General features: G+C 37.6%; 2 protein-coding genes across 3 annotated transcripts in view; one reads left to right on the top strand and one right to left on the bottom strand.

The window, feature by feature from the left end:
* Positions 1-4,044: 4,044 nt before the first annotated feature.
* N6AMT1 (N-6 adenine-specific DNA methyltransferase 1) lies at positions 4,045-11,136 on the top strand. 2 transcript variants are annotated; one of them, XM_042788388.1, is made up of 6 exons: positions 4,045-4,230; positions 5,676-5,765; positions 6,398-6,488; positions 7,403-7,486; positions 8,184-8,325; positions 9,323-11,136. In XM_042788388.1, the coding sequence occupies exons 1-6, from the start codon at positions 4,088-4,090 to the stop codon at positions 9,463-9,465; spliced, it is 693 nt and encodes a 230-aa protein (XP_042644322.1). In that variant the 5' UTR covers positions 4,045-4,087; the 3' UTR covers positions 9,466-11,136. The 2 variants fall into 2 exon arrangements, with proteins under 2 accessions (XP_042644322.1, XP_042644323.1); XM_042788389.1 differs by lacking the exon at positions 7,403-7,486.
* A 1,034-nt stretch (positions 11,137-12,170) lies between these two features.
* The window catches only part of LTN1 (listerin E3 ubiquitin protein ligase 1), a 34,763-nt gene continuing 22,073 nt past the window's right edge, over positions 12,171-24,860 (bottom strand). The window contains exons 20-30 of the mRNA XM_042788387.1: positions 23,232-23,367; positions 22,179-22,323; positions 20,126-20,339; positions 19,603-19,840; positions 18,616-18,690; positions 17,473-17,659; positions 16,868-17,039; positions 15,507-15,727; positions 14,825-15,019; positions 13,962-14,129; positions 12,171-13,231 (exon numbers count right to left, since the gene is read on the bottom strand). Of these exons, the coding sequence (XP_042644321.1) occupies positions 13,169-13,231; positions 13,962-14,129; positions 14,825-15,019; positions 15,507-15,727; positions 16,868-17,039; positions 17,473-17,659; positions 18,616-18,690; positions 19,603-19,840; positions 20,126-20,339; positions 22,179-22,323; positions 23,232-23,367 (1,814 nt within the window). The 3' untranslated portion in view covers positions 12,171-13,168. The remainder of the gene's footprint in view (positions 13,232-13,961; positions 14,130-14,824; positions 15,020-15,506; positions 15,728-16,867; positions 17,040-17,472; positions 17,660-18,615; positions 18,691-19,602; positions 19,841-20,125; positions 20,340-22,178; positions 22,324-23,231; positions 23,368-24,860) is intronic.

Genomic DNA, 24,860 nt, shown 5'->3' with positions numbered 1-24,860 from the left:
AGACAATGATAATTATTATGCCTACTAGTCACTAGCTGATTGGCTTAAGCTCTAAAGGTCGTATTCGCACGGTCCACCTACCTGCAGTTAGCTTACAGCCCAAGCTTCTCATAACACTAAGTTTCTCATGCTACTATTTCTGATTCCTGTTGACTTGTTTTCGATACACAACAGTACCGTAACACAATGTTTCTCAGACCACCGTTATCATAACACTAGGTTTCTCAGACCACTCTTCCTAATTCCCCTTAACCTGTTTTCGACACACCACGGTACACAGGGCTGAAGCGTCCTTGACATTCCTCCTGTATCAGCAGCTGCGAGCAGCTGCAGGCAAACCCTAGTGAGGCTCAGCATCAGCAGCTAGAGCAGGCTCTGATCATACAATTGCTCGGTGGGCTCAGGACCCTTGTCTCTGAGCCATTCTCCAACACACGCTCAGGCTGAGGTCAGACTTGACTCCATATGCGGAAAGTCTAGAAGAGTGGCAAGAGAAATGAAAATTATGTCTTATGACAGGAAACTTTTAAGAGCACATCTTATATAGTCAAGCAAAACAAAGGCTGATGAGAGCCTTTCTCTGTCTACGAATGCATCAAGCAAAAACTATGAACCACTTAAGCTTACATACTTGCCATAAGAGTGAGTATAAAACCTATCACCACTGCATTTAGGCTGGGAATTACAAGGTTTCTAATCATTAGAGCACTAAAGTGTTATAGCAGCTTTTCATTAGAAATATTGATGGCAAGAAACCTAGCTACTTTTAGGAAGATACTTGCTCAATTTAAGAAAGAGATTGTATGATGTGGTGGCCTGCTGGACTACATAGATAAAGAGCTTTCTTCCAGACCTCTCTTAGCAGTCCTGTCTTTGCAGCGATCCTGGTGGCTCCACTTCCTCAAATGCACCAAAACAGGAGTATTCATGGGCCCACGTCTCTTCTGAGACACGGAGGGCCAGAAGCAGCCGTGACGTGTTTGAGAAATTTACAGTGGAGACGTCTGAGGGCTGACAGGCAGCTAGGAAGTTACGGGTTAAGCACTGCTGTATGAGAGGAACAGCACTGAATTCCAAATGGGATAGAGCCATACAGCTTACTTAGTGTAAACAAATGGTTATGATTCCTGTCAAGAACAATTTTTCATCTCCGTAAAGCCTAGTTTAATAACATGGCACAGGCACCACTGAAAACGGGAATATTAGCTTTCCACCAATTTCCCAAAATTGAAATAGAATCTGTTTTGGCAAAAACAGTATACTTGTCTACCAAGAAAAACATTTTAGGTAGTTATATAAGCAATAAAAATAAATGTTTTATAAAATTCACCCAGAAGGACTTATAAGTATTAAAAACCCAATAATAATTAACCAGATTTCACGAAGTATGAAACAGCCAAAAATAACAACCAGTACAGCTGAAGATGGTGAAGTCACTTCTTCTATTGCACTCCAAAGCCTGACCACCTGTAGAGAGTAAAAAACTGCGTCCAACGAATTAATTTTCCTAATATGGACACAGTGCAAAATTCTGTCTCTTAACATGACTTCATTTTGCCAAAGTAATGGAATTTTATGCAAGCTTAATATGCTTCACAAGTATTTGTTCCTCTGGTGCAGCAGCAAATCATTGGGAAGACAGATGAAATGAAGGACTATCTACTTGGCTTCCTTTTACATTGAAAAAAAAATGGTATTGTCTTCCGACAGGCTCCTGCTCATTGCTGCCCCCTGAAGCAGCCTCTTGTGCTCCACTGGCGATGGAGGTAATTTAGGAAGAGCAGACAGATTAATGTTAACCTCTGTCAGAACCTGCCATTCTGACACAAGCGTGATTAATCCTACTCAGCACCAGCCAAGGGATTGCCAGTAAAGGAAACCATTAGTATCTTCTCATAGGCCAAGATCTCATTTTCCCTGTATGAGGACACCTGTATGTTGAAAGACAGAATAACATTTATCAGAACAGGTTCAGGAAAGACTGCGATTAGGTCATAAATAAGGAGGCAACAATAGTTAATTTTGTTGGTGAAATGAAGGTTGAGATAGGTTATGACAACAGTTTATATGGGGTAATAAATTGAGAGAAAATAACATTTTAAGCTGAAATCTAATACTAGTACAAGATCAGGTACATGAATACATTCACTCTGAAAACTGAAATTTTCTGAACTTCTGAGTTTCTAGAATTGCTTTACATGCTAGACGGTGGAACAAGAAACCTAAGCTGTTGTAAGATAAATCTTGATGGATTCATTTCTGTGACAGGACAAAAATGATCCTTGAGTTAAAAGCTTATCCTTGGATCTCTGATTATTAATCTCTGAATATCAGATTGCATTGATTTACCCCAAAAGATTGGACATAAAGGACACTTCCTTACTACTGAGTGATCATAGTTCTTTGCATGTATTTCTGGTATGTTAATTCTCCATAATTTCTGTGGGCTACTTGAAAACGCATTGGCTTTTACTTGGAAATGTTAGAGGTGGGCCATAGCTAAAAGCAGATGTATAACAGAATGTACTAATACTGAATTTTCAGCTAAGTCTTCCAGATTCCTGGCTGCTGAGCTGATGTCCAGCACTTGAGTCAGGTAACACCAGTCACCACATCTGCAGTGAGAATGGAATTGTATCCTGCCCTAAGAGTCCCGGAGATTCAGTGTTTGCTGCTCTTTGTGTGTGTGTGTGACTAGTGCATGAGCATAATCCTTTCTCTAATAATTTACTGAAACTAATTTCTTGTTACTGAAGGACTAAGTATGTGGATGACATCTCTTTTTCCTCACATGGGTTTGTGGAATACATGTTCTATGAACTTTCAGGACAAAGTACCTATTTCACAGCTCTTTGCAATGAAAGGTAAAGGGTGAGACACCCCCCCCTCTATGAAGCAGGAACGCCTTTTCTGTGTTTTCCCATATCCCTATGCAAAGCTGACCTATGGTGGATACAGAAATAAAAGAATAAACATAGTTTCAAAATGAGTTAGCTGCATTTATGAACTATGAGCTGCTCAAAAATGAAGTTCTTCTGTAGGAATGGAAGATATCCTCTGTTTTAGAGGCCATTTACAGTTGCAAATGAAAAATGGAACTTGGTTATCTTTCCCTAGTTCCAGAGCCAAAATGGAGGCTAGCAAACAATATACACGTCAACCCTAAATGTACTTAAGGCAACAAAGTTTAATCTACTGGATTGGTCATGTTATTTTTTACCCCTTCTTTTCCCAAAACTGATATACTTTTAAATTATTATAAAAATAACGTCTCAAGATTCCAGCCTATTTATTAGCATCACCCTTTTCCTTCATTTACCAAGATATTTATCTCACTCAGAATTTGAGTGTTCAGGGCATTAATAATTGAACACATTTTATGGGACTCAGTGCTTGTACACCTCTCTCTCCTGCTTTTGACTAGAATTTGCTTGCTCATTTGTGTTTTGTTGTGTAGAGCAAATTATTAAGCTGATTTCTGCTCCAAAATTTCCCTTCTATTCTTACAGAGCCTCATTTTTTTGGTTGAATTCTGGAGTTCATAGCATTGGACCTAAGGATGCTCTCAAGTGTTGGTGGCAGAGAATCTCAGAAATATATTTTTCTATAACTGGGAAAAAAGATCTTAATTTCAGTATCAACAGAAGTCTTTCCCGTGTGCTTTGCTGTAGAATTGCCACTTGGAAACTTCCTCAGCATCTGTTTCGTTTGGCTTTCTGCTAACCTGCTGTGCAAATGTGGTACTTGTCGTGATGAAAAAAAACAATTAATTCGGGAAGCTGACGTAAAAATGGTAAGCAGGAGTAGCAGATCCCTTTCACATCAGTCTTCACGGACTGTGGGGATCGCAACGCACACTTAAACTGACTTAGTGAAGATTTTAAACGCTGGATCAATTGAATTAGTTCGATGAACCCTGAGGCCGGTACACTCCCGCTGGCCGTGCCGGCGGCGCGAGCGCGCGGCAGCGCAAAGCCCCGCCCGCCCCCGCGGCCGCCCCGCTCAGGCGCAGCCCTCGGCTCCGCCCCCTGCCCCGGCCAGCGGGGTGTGGGATGGCCGCGGCCGCGCATGCGCAGCGCGGGCCGGGATGGCGGCGCCGAGGCTGCCTACCCCGCGGTATCAGCATGTGGGGCCGCACGGTCCCTTCCGGGATGTGTACGAGCCGGCCGAGGACACCTTCCTGCTGCTGGATGCTCTGGAGCAGGACGCGGCCCGCCTAAGGGAATCTCGGTAGGTGCGGCGGGAGCAGCCCGTTGGGGGGGGGGGGGAGGCGGTGCTGAGGTTTTCCCGCGCCCAGGGATGGTTCCTGGGGGGGGGGGGGGGGGGGCAGCCGGGCTGCCCCGTCCTTTGGGCCCGGGGCTGCTGAACGTCTGTCCCTGTTAATTGGGTTTCGTGCCCGGGAGGGTGGTGGCACGTTGGGAGGTCAGCGCGCGAGCAGCTGCGCGGAGGGCTGATACGTCGTTGGGGGGCAGCGGCACGTGTCTGCCTGTGGTAAAATGGCCGCGTCTCGACCCCGAAGCGCCTGCAGGAGCTGCGTCGCTGCTCAGGGTGCTGCCCGGCGTCAGTCCTCTGCGCAGCTGGAGGACGGCTGCGTAGCTGTCACCGCTCTAGAAATGACCCAAGGAGTTACGCTGAAACGTCAGGCTAGCGTTTTACTGAGAACAGAGTGTTCTGTGTAACCTTTGGAAGTCGCCGACACAGCTGAAGGGTTGGCGCTTTTGTAAAGAAAATGGAGTTTGAAGATAGAGAAGGAATAAATAAGACAAGATGAGGCCTCTACTTAAAGATACCAGGAATGAGGACAGAAAGAACCAAAACAAACCAACTCAAGACACACACAGTTGCACAACCCCTTCCCCAGAAGACGTTTGTGAGCGTGCGTGACCACTGAGGTCAACCAGCGGACAACAACCACCAGAGACCCCGCAAGACCACCACTCGGCAAGAAAGCGCATGCGTAATTGGGATGCAGATATTGTAATTAGTTCCAGAAAATCTAATGCATATGTAAATCACTCCTCAGAAAAATATGAATAGGTAACATTTCACTGTATATTAGCTGCTGCTTATGGATGTGGGGTGCACTCACCTTTGCAAAGCTATTTGTGTGTGCACCCAGCTGCAGTAAAAGAATGCCTTGCTTCCTAATTCCTACAGATTGGTTTTAGAGTTATTAGTCTGATATTTCAGTAACAATTTTGAGTGATTATTTTGAAATTGCCTGCTGCTGCTCTTTGTCCAGAGCTGGCTGAAACTCTCCTGAGGTACTCTACATTTGAGTCCTGCTTTTGTTGTGTGGCTTCATGGTGATCTTCCATAACATCTGTTGGGAGTTTGGTCTTGCTGCAATAAATGTGTAGTAAAATGGTGTAGCAATGTAGCCTGTGCTGGTGAGATTGTGTAGTTAATGGCAATTTTAATGTCAGGCATGGGGCAGGCATATATTTCCCAAAGTGGCTTGGGATAAGCAGGAATTGTCAGTATGGGCACCAGCAGACCTGGCAGCCGTTATGAAACGACATAATGTGGCCTTTGAGGTCTGTATGATCAAGTATTTTCAGCATGTTTGGGAGGAGGGCAACAGGTTTCATAACACTGGCTTGACTAATTCTGCATCTGTTGTAGGTGCTCATAGATGTTACAAATGAGCATCATCCAGAGTTTTCTCTCTTTAGAGTCGAGATCTGCCTTGAAATAGGATCTGGATCTGGTGTGGTTTCAGCATTTCTAGCATCTTCCGTTATTGGATCCAATGCATTATACATGTAAGTATAATAGCGCCTAAACTGTTGCATACAATAATAAAGAATACTTAGCCCTCATATACACACTTTTCATTATCACATTTTAACAAACTTTCATTTCTTATAGAAATACTAGCTCTAATTTACAGATCCGGAAATCAAATTAAAGAGAGCCTAAACTACTTACTTCAGCTTCTGTAGCAGTTAAGTAGTGGTGTGACTAAAATTCCATTTTCCTACTTCTTAGACAAATTAGTAAAATTACACTTGTGTTTGCTGGGGTGAATCCTGAATTTTAGCCACTGACTAGTCTTACTAAGGTCTGATATAACATAAGTTACCTGGGTGTTGGCAGTAACTGAATTTTTTTAGAGATGTCTATGCATATATATTTATGCAGAGCTAACACTAGAAAGGAAACACTGTACTGCACCTTTCAGAGGGTCATTAAAACTTCCAGTGTAGTGTTGAATGGTTTAGCTGCTGATACGCTGTGTGTATTTTACTGGGTATTTTTTGATATTTACTTGCAGAGTAAAGGATGCTGGAAAGGATATTTTCACTGAGAGTACATAAATTAGCATGTGGTTCACAGGGTTAAACTTCCAGATACAGCAACCATTAACTTATACTTCATAATATTTTGCTTTTAGATGTACTGATATCAACCCACTGGCAGCTTACTGTACACTGGAGACAGCTCTGCTTAACAATGTTCACCTTCAGCCAGTCATTACTGACTTGGTAGGACAGATGTTTGTTTCACTAATATCTTCTTTATAGTTTTTGTAATTTTTAAAATACTTAATAGAGAGAGTAAAAAGTAACCATGAACTCTAGAACAAACATTCTCTTAATAAGCATGGATTTAAAAACCCAACAAAATGCCAAAGTTTTTCTGAAAGGGAAAAACAAACTACTCAAGCTCTAAAATTCAGATTTAAGCTTTAACAATCCACTGAATCAATTTCAAAAATAAATTCTGTGGATATAGCTTGGAAAATGCTGCACAAGGAACTCTGCAGTGACCTGACATTCTCACAGCCCTTCCTCTAATGCTATGCAGTTCTTGATTCTCAGCTCTTTCTGATTTAATTAGGAACTGTCTATGCTGTTACTTTCTGTTTCTTACAAAAGTTGATACGGAGCAAAGCTAAATTGCTCATCTCTTTAGCAAGATACTTGTTTAAAATACCCTGAATATATATGCTTATAAAAGATGATGAAGATAGGCAACAATATATGTGATCTATAATGGATGAACAATTGCTCGTACATGAGAACTGAACTGCAGTTCTCACAGATTGGTCCTTTCAGGTAACAAATGTTAACCAGTGATAAATTCAAAATTATTTTATATCTAACTTAAATTCTGAACTGAGCAAGAATAAAGTACTACCTTTGTGTCCGCATGTGTCTCTTGCTCTTCTGCATCCCATACATGACATAGTCTTAAGACTATTGAAATTGTTCTGCTATGCACAGGTGCTGCTACTTCATGCTTCTCTTGCACATAGAAAGCAAAGTTTAGTGTTCCTGAGTCAGGCTGAAATGCTCAAAATACCCAGCACTATGTAACTGTATTTATACAAAATGTTTGCATTCTTTATGTTTCAAAAAGCCTCTAAAAAAACCCAAAGCATCAACTTCATCTGTAGGTCAAAGGACTGTCCCCAAGATTAAATGGGAAAGTTGATCTACTGCTGTTTAATCCACCATATGTGGCAACACCTTCTGAAGAGGTAGGAAAAATACACAGTTAAAATGTTATTTCTTCTGTCAGAGGAGAGATAGAAAATCAAATAAGCCCTGGTATGAAAACTGTAGGGTTTTTTTTTGAAAGGGTGTTGCAGGACTAGCACTGTTGTAACAGCACTGTTTTAGTGAAAATTATTTACTGGAGTTGCTTATAAAGATGACATGGGAATAAGGATTGCTAGCTGCTGCTTCTCAATACTTGGTTTCTCCATCAACTATAAACTATGTAAGACTTCTGTTAGGTACGCTAAGGTATTCTTATAGAAGACTTTCAATGGAAAATGCATTTGTTCCCTGCAAAATAAATAGCTACTGCTTCTGCACACTCCTACTCTTATAATTTGACCCATGAACACTTAAAGGATTTGCTGGCCATCTTCCACCTGGCAAACAAGCTCATAAAACATTACAGGAACATGCATACAAAGCCCATGACAGAATGTAGCTCTCTTAATTCACTTTAAGAACAGAACTTGAAACAACAGTAGTATGTTCATTGTGTAGGAAGTAAACTTGAAATAATTTTGCTGCATAAACTAATCTGCTGAATCAGAGTTGTCAGATTTCTAATAGCAGACACCTAAAGCTAGAGATTATGTTGATGTTTCTTTCATAAGCACCACCGGCACTTCTATCAGAATCATTCTGTATTATGACAGTCTTTGCTTTCATTATTCCTAGGTGGAAAGCCACGGAATAGAGGCATCGTGGGCTGGTGGCAAAAAGGGAAGAGAAGTGATGGATAGAGTTTTTCCATTAGTACCAGACCTACTTTCACCAGGAGGATTATTCTACTTGGTCACAATTAAAGAAAATAATCCAGGTGATCACTTTCATTGGACTCTTAAATGTGCCAAACTAGATTTAACACTGTATTAAGGAAAATGTTGATCTCAGCAATGTTCTCTAGATTATCAGACTTCTGTAAACAAGTACTACATAACATGAGTTGAATCTAATGTGGTGATAGCAACTAATTGAAGATTGACAGCATCTATTGAAATTCAGTGTTCTAGGTAGTTATTTACAAATGCTACGGGTGGCTAGAGTGTATCTGCATGCTTCACACAAACTGTGGCATCTCTGTGGACTCTGGTGCTTCTCATCTTTCAAGTTTGTGTGGGTGTCTAATCTACAGAGGGACCTTTGCATAACCTGATGCCTCTTGGAATCCTTCTGAATTCATGCCTTGTGCATCTAGTGTATGGTGAGCTACACCAGCAAATTTACCAAAACTTAAGAACTCTCTAAGCTAGTTTGGAAAATGGTAATATGTAGGTTCTGACCTCAGCAGGTCTGCAAGACTTAATTACCAAGTCTGAAAGGTGACTAAATTTTCTGAATGAAGTAATGAAGCCAGGCCAACCCCTTCTCGTGAAAGAGAATGGTGTTGTAAACTTAAAATGCAAAAGCCTTTAGTTGGAAATAGGATGTCTTTCATTTTGACACGTGTAGAGAAAAGATTTGGACTTCCTTCTTCTGATCTAATGCTTAATGGCTAAATGTTATCAAGTAGTTTCAAGAAAAAAGATTATTCTTTCACACCTGATTGGGCAGCTTTTGAGAGAAGTGGCTATACATTTCAGTTTCTCCTACAAATTAGCTTCTTAACTGAATTGTTCATTGCTATTAGTAAGTAAATTGCAAACCTCATTTGTACTTGATGGAAGGATACTTTGCATAAAAATTACTGTCCGAACGAGTAAGAAAACACAGTTTATGTTTGTTTTACATCTTAATGTTTGGCAGATACTTCAGCACTGCCTCTTACAGCTGATTTCTATATAAACTCGGTTGTAATTCTGCACTTTCAATTACAGATGAAATTCTGGAAATGATGAAGAAACGTGGCTTAGAAGGCAACCGAGTACTTTCCAGGCAAGCAGGACAAGAGATGCTTACTATCCTCAAATTTAGGAAGACTATCCTTAACCTTCCAGATACTAGACATGCAGAAAGTTGAACACAGAGTACTGAAGTTGTCAAATCAATTTTTAAGCCAAGATTTTCACCTTCTTAAGGTGTATCCTCACTCCCTGATTACTGCAGTGAAACTGATCAAGAGTTTGTTTATTTTTATTCTGGATGCTAACCAGCTATTATCTGCTGTCAGAGGTACAGCTATCCTCTGTCTAGCCACAGGACACTTGTGGGGGTACTATGAAATACCCTACCTTCTTGCATTTGCACTTAAGCACTAAATACTTTTTCCTCTGTAAATATTTATTTGTGTATTTGTTATCGTGGCTTATTACAATAATGTACTTACTTGATTATAATTCTTCCTGTTTTAAGAGCTAGTCTATACCTGTGCTGGGTTTAAATGAATACTTGGAATCAGCATTACTCATTTTGATGTAGTATCAGGCACAATTACTGGGTTTGCTATTACAAGGAAACAGTATACTTCTGAACAGAAAGCTGGAGCAAGTGTATCTCAAGAGTCCTCTGAGCTCAAACCACTGAGCCTTTTACTTTATTTTCTCCTCAGCACTTGGGGGAAATGGGGAAGTGAGCAGCTGTGTAATGCTCAGTTGCCCTCTGCACTCAAACCACGACAGTCACCATTCCCCAGCTTAGAAGACCACTAAAGAGCAACACTGCACTTCAGCAATTCAAACACAGCTAATGCATCCCCCTCTAACTTTTCTGTCAATTTGTTCTTACGTAGATAAACATGAACAAACACAAACACACAGTAGGAGGGTTTAGAGAGAATATACAGTCATGTTAAGGATGGAACTTTGACATTTATACTATAGACAAGAAATTCTAGTACTTGAAACTGAGTCTAAAAAGAAATGCCTTTGGTTGACCAAAGTGTGGCTAGACTTTGCTAATTCTTACATTCTGAATAACTTGTCTAAGGAATGTCAGAGCTGAGAGACAGAGGAACCGTTATATGGCCATCTGTGAAATAACATGTTTCCACAGCTTTCCACTGAAGAATTTAAGCAAAGTTTTGCTCTCGCAGCTTACCAACCAGTCAAGTCTGAGAAGTCTTATTTCGATTTGACTGCTTCCTACTTCTAGAACTTCTTTCACTTGTTGGCAGTTCCTTTGTTAAGCCACACTTTTTTTGTTCATTTTTCCCTTACAAAACTGTAAGGAGAAGAGATTTTATGCTTGGCGATTTTGGTTTTATGTAGAATCATGGTTTTTGAGGTTATAATCATAGCCGCAGGGCTGTCTGAATGAACCAAAATACTGTCATCCTAGCCCACCTGAGAAGTTTTATGTTGTTTACCACTTTGGCTAGCAAAGTGAGGTTGCTGAGCAAAAGTCATAACATCAAAAGATGATCTTAACATGTAGTCAAAATATGTAATAGAATCAAACTGCAGGTCTAATAAAAGGAAGTTTTTATTAATATGTCAAGCTAGAATTAGTTTTAAAAGATGTAATTGAAGATAAAAAAGGGCACTCACTGGCACAGTAGATCACAATGCTCAACAGTGTATGCAGTTTTAAATTATAAAGGATAGAATAATGAAAATCAGAAGATCAGAACAGAAAGTGAAATAAAACAACATGCTTTCAACAAAAAAAAAATGGGACTGGACTGTCTTACAAGTGGATATTTGGACAAGGAAATATATGCATCTACCTGAATAAATCAAGAGACAATTCTCCTGGCTCTGCTTTTGCTGTCTGCTGCAATGTCAGTGGAAGCACTTGGCAAAATGCAATTCAAGTAATAACATAGGAATCACTTCTTACAGAACTCACCCATTATGCCCCCATCATCCTGGTGAAGACTGGGAACGAGTGACAGGCCAGGCACCTTTTTTTTTTTTTTAAATTTTTAAATTTGCTGTGCCTAGACAGAGGTCTGCACATACACTTAACATTTGCCAGGGCATACCTATTCCCTTCTAGAAGACCAAAGAATATGACACTTTCTGGAGAGTTTTGGGGAAGAAGCAGTTTTCTGCATTCAGAGCACGTGAGAATAAGCTGTCTGGCAGATACAGACTTTCCATGTGGTGTCAAACTCAACAAATAGAAAGCAAAAATTCTGCTCCCCAGACCCCTGGGCACTGCTCTGTCAGCAAGTACCAGTGCCAAAAGCCGTGCTGCTGCTTTGCAAGTGCCTGCACTTCCTTGCTCTGCTCTAGCAGAACCAAGACAAAATCTCTCCACAAAGCTGTTCCTGGTAGACAATTTGCCAGTTAGGGTCTGCTAGAAGCGTTTAAGATGTTTTTTTTCAAGCAATTCCTGGTTAACCACAACTGGCCTTCAAATCAGTTATTGAAGTTGCAAAGAAGTCATTTAGAATGAGCAAAGTGATGCAACAGAGACAATCCTGGAGTTTTAGTATCAGTAACTATGAAACAATACAGCTTGCTCCGTAATCTGTTTTCAGTTAGACCTTTTCCATACCAGTTTTAAATAATTTCCATTCTCTCTCAAAAAAAGTCACGAAATTTCTCCTCTGAAAGTCCAGTGTTAACTGTTAAAAATATAGACTTATCAACAGCTCAAAATCATTGCTAGAGCTGTCACCTCAAAAGGGATCAACTTTGAGAAAACGTACAGAATCTAAAAAAAAGAGCTGCTGAGGTACAGCCAATTGAGTACAATATAAACTTGGCATCTGAAAAGTTATACTGTGAAACTTTCAGAAGTTACCACACAGAGGAAGAAACAGCAATCCATAGACAGAGATTGAGAAATTTCATTTATTCTCCCCCTTTTATTGACTTTTCAAAGAAATCCACCACAAATACCATCCTACTATGTTACTGCTGTTAACACAAAAAAAAAAGCATGAAAAAAATGTGTAGTTGAAGACAATATTAAATTCTGATAGGTCTGTCATGTTCATTTACAGTCATTATTGTTACGGGACAGTGGAATTGCAGTGTACATTCAGTGATAGTTAATTTGCCAGCTAATGAAGACATTTACTGAAATAATGAAAACGAGAATTTGTTTAGTGCATATGCCTTCTCTTTAAAAGCCAAGAGGCAGTAAATAGGTAGTGTTTTTCATTGTCATGCAGGAATGATTGTAACCTCTCTACTTACTTGGGCTTCCGAGTTTTTGTGTTTTTAGGGTGCTGGATGGCTGAGGGTTTTGGGGAAAAATTAGACTGCTAAAGGGGAAAGCTCAGTTTATAAACATGGTCATTTAGAGCAAGCTGTGTTTAAATTTTATGCTTTAACAGAAGGCTATCACCCTAGTTCCATGCCTTAATGTCTAACAGCAACAACATTCTTTCTTCCCCTTAGGAGGAACTATTACGAATGCACTATAATAAAAAACCAAATTTTTATTCCACTTATGTTAAATTCACCTGTTATATGGGTTAAGTGTGTAACATCATGTTAGAATATACCTAAAATAAGAGGTTTTAATCAACTTATGCTGTGGCTTAAGTACCACTTTCCAGACATAACTCTGCACTATTTCTGAATTTTTAATATATCTCAATATCTTAAAAATATACAAATTAAAATAAATTATTATTATATATTTCTTTATATGAAAGAAGAATCTTCAAACTTACAAAAGGCAGTCCAGAGGTAAATATGTGCCATATCCACTAGTCAAGAATTTAAAGTAACTGACATCTCCAAGTACTTAGCTGCTTTTGACATACAGTTTATGGCCACCTCTTCAATTATTACTTAGCTCACAGAAAGAAGAAAGACTTTTTTATTTCAGAAAAATGTCTCTCGACAGAGCGGACAGGTGGACTTGTTGCTGGATGTGAACCATTTATACTGAAAGAAAAATAAGTTTAATATATTAATGCAAGCTGAATATCAGAAATGCTGAAAATATAACTATCAAAATATTATACTTTAAAAAAAACAACAAGAAACAGTAAAAAAAACCCTTTCTACATGTGTACGTATGCATGTATATATATGCATATGTATTTGTATATACACATATTACACACACACACAATACTAAAGTTTTATTCTAAAAAACCTAACACAAAGGACTTCTCATCTGGTCTCATTTTAGAATAAAAAGCTAGTGTTTTTAAAGCAGCAATAATTCCTCCATTGTATGGCCATACAGATGCCAACCTGTTCCAGTGTACTCTAATCATCCAACCAATGCCTATGATGACTTGGATACAGTTAAATGTTAATTATCCAGATCAGCATGGTTTACTAAAGAGCATGATGCATAAATTAAATTTAACCTTTTCTATTCCCGTATCTGAGCTGGTAACAACAAGATGCTGTTGGAACACACTACTTAAATGTAATGGCTTATGTCTTAGTGAACACGAAGCAGTTATTATCTGTGAAGTGTAGCAACCCCTCCCTCATTACATGCCCTTGCATCTTCGTACAATATCCGTACAAATAATTTGTGAGTTTAGTTAATCTCAGATATTCCAATGACATAATGGAGAATTGATGGTAGCACAAGTTCCTGGTTCTAACTATAAATGGATATTTTGCCTATTTAAAAAGATTTTGTCTAGGTACTTACCAAGCAAGCTGAATGAAACTTTTTCTTGCATGTTCTACAAGCTTTTTTGGGAAGAGAATAGTTGGAACCATGAATGACTGAAAAACAGATCATGCAATCTTCAACGCCCTCAAAACGCTTATCCACATTATTTTTCCACAAAGATAAGCCTTCCATAATACTTCCATTCTAACAGAGGGAAAAGAGCTGTTAATACTGTAGAATTCCTTCAGAATATTCTTACTGTTATTCATAAGCACATAAAGGAAACAAAGCCTGAAGGCTTTAAAATCTGAAATTATATGCAATATACATAGTGAATAATTTATAAAGCCAACACATGAAATATAGATGATATTCTAATCTACAGAAATGCAAGCAGTCATCACAACAAAATGAATGCACTTAGGCCCACTTAAAAGGGGATTATAACATCTTAAATCACTGTTTTGTTTTGTTCTAAACACAGACAATGCAACTTCAACCACCACTAATCTTTTACAGAATTTCACGTACTGGGTTTTAGGTTTGTTTTTGTTTTGGTTTGGGTTTGGTTTTGGTTTTTTTGTTTTTTTTTGTTTTTTTTTTTCAAATTATAGTTGAGATGGCATTGCTACATGGGGCAAACACTGGCCCATGTCTTCAGAGATCTGTATTTTCAGCTTTGGCTATGGACTTCACAGGATGTATTAGCCCAATGATTTTACCTCTCTGTTTCAGCATCTGGAGAAAAGCAGATGGTAAGAGTGACCAATTCTGTGAAGTCCTTTGAGGTCTACTGACAAGATCCATTATACGTATCTAAATAATATTGCATTACTAGGAACCTTTTTCTATTACCAGGAGTCTAAGTTTTCAAAACGGAGGCCTTTCTCTAAACTCACCTGATGTGTAAGGTATGTGCTTAACTGTAGCATCCAATTGCGCCATTGCTGTACAGCCACACCAACCCTCTTTCCACTCTCAACTGTTATGGATCCCAGCGGGTAATTTGATGGAAGCTGTATTATAAGTTCAATAAATATATCGTCAACTGAATAGGTAGCAATGACTTCCCGTGCTGCAGACCGAGCTTTTACCTATGAAAAAAATGCACATATTAAAAAAACTCCAGAGAAATACGCACAACCTCTAGTCTTCATAAATACCTTACTACACACATTAAATCATCATCTTAGACCAGGAAAACATTTTTGTCAAAGAACGTAAAAATCCACTCATATTTTGTCAAACCAAAAAGGAATTACCAGCCATTTTTTGATCTACTGATTGATCACATTTCTTAATAAACCAAAAAGAAGTATATTGATAGCAGAATCCTCCCCTTTCCTACTCAATTTCTCCAGCATCATAAACTCATTCTTTTCTATTTTTTTACAAACAGAATATTAATAAACTTAATATATAAATACCAAGCTAAATTATGTTCTCACCAGTCATTTATAACAACAAAAATGCAATCACATAAACTACTGTAATACAGTCTGGTTCTGACAAGTAACATGTCTTAAAATGTCTGCAATAAAACTAAAGTAAATCAAAAAAAGGACAAGAAGTCTTACTAACCGTCATGCCATTAAATAACTGTGTGCTAGTCTGAACAGAAGTTATCTCCTGTGAAGAAAGCACGCTGCTGACATACTTGCTTGTAAATTTATCTACCACATTGAAGACCCGTTTCTCACAGCTATTCCACCAAAGCCTGACCATGGCTGGCAAGTCTTTCAGTGTTATATGGTACACAGAGCAGGCCAAGTGTGGTATCTGGGATGACAGGACTCCTGTTCCTGGGAGGGAAAGAAAGGATGTCGAAATACTCTGTTAGTCACAAATATTGGTTCCTCCACAACACACACAAAAATTTTGATACCAATGTAACTGTGGTAACTGGAATTTCACATACATGCTCCTTCTATATTTGCTACTGTAAGTGCTTGTTTGACTTTCCCTTTCTCCATCAGTCTGGGTTTTTTTGTTTCTTAGGCTAGCACCTCACAACTGGAAATTCATCTTCTAATTTAGAGATGAATTCTAGGTGGGCTACCCAAAATCAAGAATAATTTTATGTTCTAGAAATTACAAAATGATCACTTTGGAGTGAGCAAACAATAGGATGTTTGGAGCAAGCACATCTGAGGTTTGCAGTGTTCTACAGAAGTGCATAAAGAGATAAGGGAAATCCTTCTCTTTGGATGTCATGTTAGTAATTCCTTTTACTATCATCCAGGTAAATTGTTCTGCAACATACAGTGATGTTCAAGTGAAAAAAATAAGAAATGAAAACTCAGTATCTTCGCTTACATCTATACAGGTACACAAAGTAACAATTTCAGTGAAGAAACATTAAAAACTAAATCTCCTTTCAATTTTCTCAGCTAAAAAAAAACAGTGTATCCTCTCTCATCATGGTTGATTAACTGCCTCTTGTGAACAGTGTGACAAAAACAACACACAATTTAATGTCTCAAACATTTCAAAAAATATATATTAAAATATATTTTTAATTTGTTTTTATTTTGGTATTACAATAGATCCCAAAAAATAGAAATTCCATTTAGCATTAAAAAAATACCTAAAAGCAAGAGAGAAGTCCCAGAATAGATGTTTAGTATTTCGGAATCTTTGCATACATTCAGGATTCAGACAGTAGCAACATATCATTTCTGCCCTAAGTGAATAATCTAATAATTTCCTGGTTTGTTTTGTTTGTTTGTTTTTTCTCTTTATTTTTCTGATAAACCTTTCAAGTTAAGCTTCAAGTGGGAAGTGTTAGCTAAAGATTTTTAAACATATTTATGTATTTGTCTGTGTGTGTGTATCTATTATATCGTTAAGATTTTCTAAATACGTATTTTTAAGCAGAAAAGCATATTTACACTTCAGCAATATCACAACTCTCTCAAATGTACAAATACAATTTTACTAACCTTTGACATCTAAATGAAGCTGTTCAGTAAAGAAAGTTTTTGTGTCCTTATTTGGAACTTCTGAAGTTGGCCCAGAAAAGACGGGGTTTTCAGGCATAAGCCTGAACAAGTGATAAAGCAGTTTATTCAAGGTTTTGGATCTTCTAAGGTATTGTGAGTAGAGAACTCGCAGCTGATATTGTTAAAAAAGAAAACACACACACACAAAATATAGATGAGACTTAACAAATACAGCTAACTCTGTTAATAACAGAAATATTCCTTCCTGTAGGGAGGAAAAGCAAGACTAATTCAGAACAAGCATTTTGAAGAGTGACTTAGTTCTCTGCACTATTTTGAATGATTAGAAGATCATAAAATGTAGCAAGCTTCTCTGAAAATGCAAGAATCCCCTATTCACAAATCTTAGTTCTTTATTATTATATTACCATCCTTAACTATCACACTGCAGAAATCAGTCTACTGATGCTTTCAGAATTCTACAAAAAACAAGAGGTAGGAAGATACATATTTAAAAGAATAAAAAGGCTGGATGAACTTCAAGATTCAAACCAAGTAAGTATGTTAAGAAATTCAGTTAAAAGGAAAAGACCTTGAATGTATACCTGAGAAGAAGCTGCTTTGAAGAAAGCTAATATTAATTTCCAAGTGAGAAGGTATCCTAGAACAAGGCAGAACTCATCGCTCAGGGGCTGAATAACTGCAAATTCTCCAACTGGAATGCATTCCAGGATGTTTTCTAGCAAGAGTTCTTCAGTGGCAAGGACAGACATAAGAGCCGCTGGAGGTGACCTATGGAAAAACGTCTGGCATAGTAAACTCAAATCTTGAGCAGAGCATTAACTGAATTTATATTCACATCTTTCCTAGAAAAGTCATGTTAGTAAAGCCATCTATGTAGAACATAAAAGGGGCTTTTTATTGCAGGAAAATTTACTTTCAGATTCACACATTAGTGCTAGAATTTAAGATTATTTTTTTTTTTATCTCCTGAAAAGGACAGTTGGTGTTTTTAACTTTTGCCAGACAAATATAAACTGAATGCTGATCACTTAATCTGAAAGTGGTCTATGGCTGAGCTGATTCAACCTACATCACGGACAGCTGGTTTGCTTGCCCTCTTTGTTTGTCAAGTCACAGCAACAAAGGAGCAACTGAACAATGGATCTCCTAATTGCTGAATGCGATGAGTTTGGGTTTTGATTAAAAGGCCTTTTTTCAGCTCCAGAGTGAGGAAAAGGATTAATCACTGGACTGAAGCAAAAAAAAAAAAAAAAAAAAAAAAAAAAAAAAAAAAGATTTGTTGGCTTGTTTTTGTTTTTCTTTTTTTAAAAATGATTACTGTACTCCCTCTTCAAACCGTTGACTTTATCAGATTTCAGATGTATAAAATACCCAGGTCAATTTTGGAGGTTCAAGAAACTGAAGTTACATGTGCAGCTGGACGTATTCTGAATACAGCAATCCAGTAAAAATCTGTGAAGATTTTACAATGTAAAGCATATATGTTGCACTTCCTCTAGTAATCGTACCTAGAAAACAACTGCAAATACTGTTTCCAGTTTTAGCGCAAAGGCAGATTTAACCAATTTTACTGAATATTTTAAACATTTATGACACTATTGTCATAGCCATGTCTTTTTGTTTTAACATCTCCTGACAGACAACTACTCTGATGCAAATCTCTTACAACAGATTTTAAAAATACAGAAAGAAGTTGTAAAAAAACATGAGGAAAAAATACACACAATGCCGATTCCTCCTCTTCATCACCGTAACATTTGAGATCTTCGTCATCAAATTTAGGCAATTCAGGCATTAATCTACAGAAATATGGAAAGGAAATCAGATTTCATTTTTATAGTTTTAATATATGTGATGCATAGTTCTTTGCTTATCAGTGTCAACATTAATGGTAAGAAATAAAGTAACAGCAATTATTCCTTAGTAACAACACAGAACCTCTAAGAGATGTGTCCCTATTGCAAAGATGGTTACTGAATGATAGCCAATGAACACTTACAGCCTTGCTTGGCTCTTTTCCAGACCTTTTACACTTCCCAAGTCACGCTAAAACAAACTCCTCTATAGAATAAAGATATTGTAACTTTATGGCTCAGTATAAGTGACAGATAATAGTAGTTTCTTAAGACAGTTGCCTGGCAATCTGCATTTTGAGCAGTCAAACGCACATACTGTTTTTCAAATTCTGTAATCTCTCTTTTGGTATTAAAGATATCAAAAAAGTTCACAAGAATACTACACATTTTTATTCACTTTCTTAATTTGTTTTCTAAATTACTGAAAATTAAAAGGTCATACTATTTAATGGTACTGAAAATTAAAAGGTCATACTATTTAATGGTACTGTCAGACCCAGATCAAACCTGGAATATTTGAGTTTACATTTTAGGATTCTATGAATGTTAAAAATAAATAGCTTTATAGTTATGATACTGTTATCTATGTAACTGCAGTATAGAAAATAAAACTGTATCTTCATGTACTGCAGTAAAATTCCTCAGTACGTGTTTAGTCTACCTTTACAATTTTGCATTCATAGCTTTATATAATGTCCTCCAATACAGAACACAAATTGCCCAGTTAAGGAATTTTTCCCATAGTAGAACATGACTTTGCTAAACCTACATCTGTAAGTGCATGTTCTACAGCACATTTAACAAGAAAAAAGGGGGGCGGAAGATGAGCAAAGTGAGAAATTTGTTGATTCTTACTTATACAACATATGGTAGACAGAAATCTGTACAGGTCTAGCTCGGAAAAGCAACAACGGTGATAACGTATTTAGTAGAGTCTGCAGTTTATCTGGAAGATTTGTCTTCTGGCCTGCAACAAACTTTGCTGGCAATTTATGGTTTAACAATTGGTCCTTTGAGATGTAAGTCAGAGCTTCACCCAAAGACATTAGCACAGAGTTCTGAAAAGAGCCTTCAGATGTATTTTTCATTTCTCCTATAAAAGAGAGAAGACAAGCGGTGATGCAGAACGTATGGACGGTATTATAGACAAGCATTACTAGAAACAACTCAGACTGCGCTTATCAGAATCCATCTAATCTTAAGAATCACAATGTTAAGTGCCATTACTTTACTAATTAGCATGTAAGTGTCCAAAAAGGCGAGGTTTTATAAACTATGTTAACATAATATTCCTATAAATTCAAAAATATGGCCCATCAAGTTTTATTTCAGAATAGCCTGACAGGTACCACTATTACCCTCCTTGCACAATACTTGCCTGTGACTTTCACCAACAAAGGTAACAGCAAATTGTGAATTCCCTCGGAAAAGAACTCTTTCCATTCACTGATCAAGTTTACAGGAAGTTTTTCAGTAGTTTCAGGAGCTGCAGTTTCAAAGTAAGCACTAAGGGCAGATGCCAAATCACAGCTGACACAAGCAAAGATCTGCACAAGCGGGATGTGATAAAGCGAACGGTTCTCACTTGTTGTCTAGAAGGAAGAAATAAAAGGAAGATTTCTTAACCATAAATTTGTTTTAAAATATGCTTCACATTCCCTGTCTATACCAGAAAGTGTAATTTCAAAGAACACTCAATTGCAAAGACCATTTTAAAACAATTTAGGAAAAAAAAAAGTTTAAAAATTCCATCTGTACTTTCGCAAGACTTTCTGAAATGAATTTCCAAGTCTCACCAACATTTAGAATCCTGGACTGCTTGCCTTAGATGACCTTCTTCATAATGACAGAAAGAAACTGCCACCAAGTGGATTCAAATAGAAATGGACACAGCTGTAGCTTATCCATAGCACTTGTGCAGCCATGTGAGCCAAAACTGATATGTGGAGTGCTCTCATTCTCCGCTCCCAAACGTAAAAGCTGTACTAATACCATACACTGCAATAGGAAATTCACTACTGTAAACTGGAAATTATTGAAGTGGCTATCAGGTAAATACTTTCTCCTCCCCACCACAGCTCCTTCATTTTGTTTTTATTCTTACTGGTTTCCCCAAAAAGGAAAATTATTAAATATTAAAAACATTCCCATGCACTTCATCTATGCAACAAATTTTTTCATACAAGTTTGCTGTTCCAGCTTTTTTTAAAATTAAAAAAATACAGTTTTGAGGCACACACAGCGTAGGTAAGAAGATTAATCCTGAGACCAAGAAAGGCCACATGGTAGTTTCTGGCCTGCCCTTCTAAGTGTGTAGTGACAGAGGGCACAATAATTAAAATATTAAATATTGAGAAAAAAAAAAAAAAAAAAAAGGAACTGGTGGGTGAGATATTCTGAATCTTTATTTGATTATTAAAGAAGTAGTCAGCTGTAAACTCTGACTTGTTTTCTAACAATGTTAGAATATGATTTTGATGTTTCATGTTTCAGTTAGATACTGAAATGCAGATACTGCTTTTTATTCAGTTAATTTTGTATGTCATGTTAGACTTTGGTCTTAAAGCTGTATTATTTTTCAACATAGAGACCTACAGCAGACATATTTCAAAATTATTCTCCAACTACCAACGCCACTACTAAACATCGTATTACTTCAAGAGTGAGGTACTATCATCTCCATGTACAAAAAGAAACAGGAGATATAGTATTGCTGTGCTTTTAAGCCACCCATGACCTTTGTTTGTCAAAGCTCAATGAAAAAAGGATTTTGTGCAATTCTTCTTAACATTGTGTCAACTATTTGCTAAGCTGAGATGACTACATCCCTGCCATATGCAGGTAAAAATCTAAAAAGGTAAGTATATCAAAAGTGGAGATGCAGCATTAGTACGCATGCTGTAGGGAAAGTTTATTTTCTTATTTCTATATTTTGATTAAAATGCTTTTTAAAATAAGTTGATATCTTTGAAATGCTGAATACCCAGCTATTAATATTGATCATTACTTCAAATTCCCAGAAAGTTAGTACACACATTAGATGAAATAAAATTAAAACTGTTAAGACCATTGTGTTCTACAATCTAAGAAAGAACCATTAAGAAGACTGATTTCCATCCCTCTTGGCAATCCTCATGCATCTTTGTTCAAATTTAATTGCTCTGTGGCATAGCTTCTGCAATGTTTTACTCTATCATCCTGGCACCCAACTTTCCTCTTTGTAAACAGACAGGTGAACTTTTAACATAAAGCTTTCAAAGGCTTAGGATGAAATGTCCATCAGACAGCTCAGTAAGATTATAAAAATGTGATTATTTTGTAGCCTATTTAGCTCCCTTGCCCCTGCATCAGTCCAGTAGGTTCAGAGGGCATCAGGAGGATCTTACTAAAAGCTGCAATGCAACAGTTAGTAATAGTTCCTTTCCTATTACCTCTAACCAAGCCAGCATGGAGCACATAATGAAGTCCCATTCATTATCAGCCAAAGGATCTGTGGAATACTTCAGCAACAAGGGAAGGTAACGGATCATCTCGATGTTGAAACCAAGCAACTGAGCACTTGTTTCTTCCAGATTGCTGTAACAAAAACACAACTGAAACGTACACATCTTCATGTGGCAGATGCGAGTATTTATACTCTTGCCTTCACTCATCCTCTTAAAACAAATTAGTCTTGCAACAGGCTCTGCCCTATGTGCTTTTGATACTCTGTCTTTCACAGTCAGAATACGATATTCGCTGCCAAGCCTAGTCAGTCAGTCAGCAGGTACAAGACATACTATCAGAGCTACTTGCACGTTTACGCTATACAGATGCCTACATATATTTGCCTACATATTTGCATAAGTAATATACTTACACAAACTACGAAATTTAGCAATTTTAACTAAATCAATGCAAGAAAAAGAATAATTTATTAATTGTAAAAATAAAATATGAGCCCTCAAATGCGCAGCTAGTGTAAATTATCTCAAGACTTTGTTGCCTGGATTTTTCTCACTATACTCAAGACAAATTAACTTCAGTATATTTTCACTCTTTGCTAGAAGCTCTCCAAGTTACATTTTCAGGTCCAGAATTTTAAAAATCAGACGCCTAAGTTTGATATCCAAGTCTTCTTTCTGCCACCTAAATAAGCAATCAGAATTTGGAACTGAATATCCAGCAACACCTACAAAAGTTGGTCAGTTGTGAATACTTTTGAAAACAGTTGACATCTAGGTGCATTAAGCTCCTAGTTTCCCAGCCTTCAACCACCCAAATAATCTTCTTCAGTGTAAGTTATTAGATACTTAAAGACAGGCCTAGTAAACTGAGGGATGCGTTCTACAAATGCTTCAGAAGGTACTATTAGAGTAGTGGATGGCAGTTTTAACTTACGGATTAATTTTGTTCATTTTGTTTGAGTTAATAACCAGCCTGGATTTTTAAATTCTTGTTTCAGAAATTAAAAGAAAGCCAAATTATCTCAAAGTTGTACCCACCAGCTAAAGAGAAAGCTATCCTCATTATTGTTTTTCCAAGACATTATGATTTTTAGTATTTCAGGTAGTAGATGATCACAATCAATACTTCTACCATTCAAGCAGGAGTTCAAAATGGAAAGACACCCAAATGCTCCTATAACATAATAAAAATACCATACTCATTATCAAGAAAAAACATTTAAATGTGTGTCAATTGACTAGATTGTTTTATTTGAACTTAACATTAATATCATAAGACAGTTTGGATAATACCTAACCTTTCTTCTTTGAACACTTAATCCAGAGATGCCAACATTAAATCAAAAACACTATATACGACCTAAACTTAAAACCCCAAAATGTCATGCTTTGAACCCAGTTAGCAGCCAAACACCACGCAGTGTGGTATTTTCCCTAACTCTTACTCTTCAGACTTAGTTAAGCCTTCTCACGATCGCGGAAGCAAGAGAGAAACCCCCTCCTTCCCAGCCACCCCTTCTCTATACACTGAGCATGATGTTACATGATAGGGAATATTTCATTGGCCAGTTTGGGTCCGGTGCTCTGGCCGTGCTCCCTCCCAGCTCCTTGTGCACCTGCACACAGGCAGGACATGGGGAGTTGGAGAGTCCTTGATCTCTCAGGGACAGCTGAAAACACCAGTGCATTGTCAGCATTGTTCTCATAACAAATCCCATGCCAAATCCAAAACCCAGTACTATTCTAGCTACTAAGAAGAAACATTAACTCTATTCCAGCCCAAACAAGGACACAAAACCAAACCAAACCGAAACGTTCAAACCAACCAAAAACTCCTACAAGATTCATTGTTCGTTCACGCAACTAACAAAAAGGAAAAATACCTGCCAAGATTTAAATCTATTTGTGCTACCAAAAACGTAGCATGCTAAGCAGTAATTTGGACAGATAAGTAAATGTAACTGTGAGTTGTGAATTCCAATATTACTGTAAGAGCATTAATGTTTACTTTCAAAGTAAAGTACTACTTTAGTACTGTTTTCCATTTTTAAGGAAAACTGCACGTATCTAGATTTCTTGGAGAACATTTCTTACAAGCATGATGACAAAGAACGGAGTTAAAGTACCATATATGCATAGCAAAAAGCTAACAAGCAAAAAACTCATTTAACTTAAGCAAGAGTGCAATGATTTACAAGAACTTCACCGGCACTTTCCTGATCTGAAAAAAAAAAATAGAATTTGAATGGTAAACCTACAATCTATGTCACACTTCATGGGAAAATTTGGGTATATACTGTCTGCTCAGGAATCCATAGGAAAATGAGAAGCAGCAGAAAGGAAAATACAGACCAGCATTACAAACAGTAGCACTTCACAGCAGAGGAGGAGCGAGGATTCTTTTACCCATTTCCTGTTTAAAGCTTCACAGACATATTTGGCTAGTTCACTGGTTCACTTGGAAAGACAGGAAGACTCAACTAAGTCTGAAGAGTAAGAGAAAGTACCACAGCAGAAGGATTCGAGATTCCTCTCAATTGCTGCAGGATGCTAACACTGAAAATGTTAATGCTTGGAAGACATCCATTTGAAGAACTCATCTGAAAACCAGAGGACACTGCCAAGTGACAGATGTCCACAGTTTAAAGTCACCAAAGACAGCTTTTT

Source organism: Tyto alba, unplaced genomic scaffold, assembly GCF_018691265.1.
Source record: "Tyto alba isolate M040663 unplaced genomic scaffold, T.alba_DEE_v4.0 Super-Scaffold_14, whole genome shotgun sequence".
In the NCBI taxonomy this organism is placed as follows: Eukaryota; Metazoa; Chordata; class Aves; order Strigiformes; family Tytonidae; genus Tyto; species Tyto alba.
This window is presented reverse-complemented; position numbering and strand designations above follow the sequence as displayed.

Bases quoted from the DNA above. Each gene is read 5' to 3' on its own strand.
- N6AMT1 (XM_042788388.1), top strand. From the start codon at position 4,088: ATGGCGGCGCCGAGGCTGCCTACCCCGCGGTATCAGCATGTGGGGCCG. The intron at 5,766-6,397 runs GTAAGTATAATA...TTTTGCTTTTAG, and splicing joins GGATCCAATGCATTATACAT to ATGTACTGATATCAACCCAC. The intron at 8,326-9,322 runs GTGATCACTTTC...TTTCAATTACAG, and splicing joins AATTAAAGAAAATAATCCAG to ATGAAATTCTGGAAATGATG.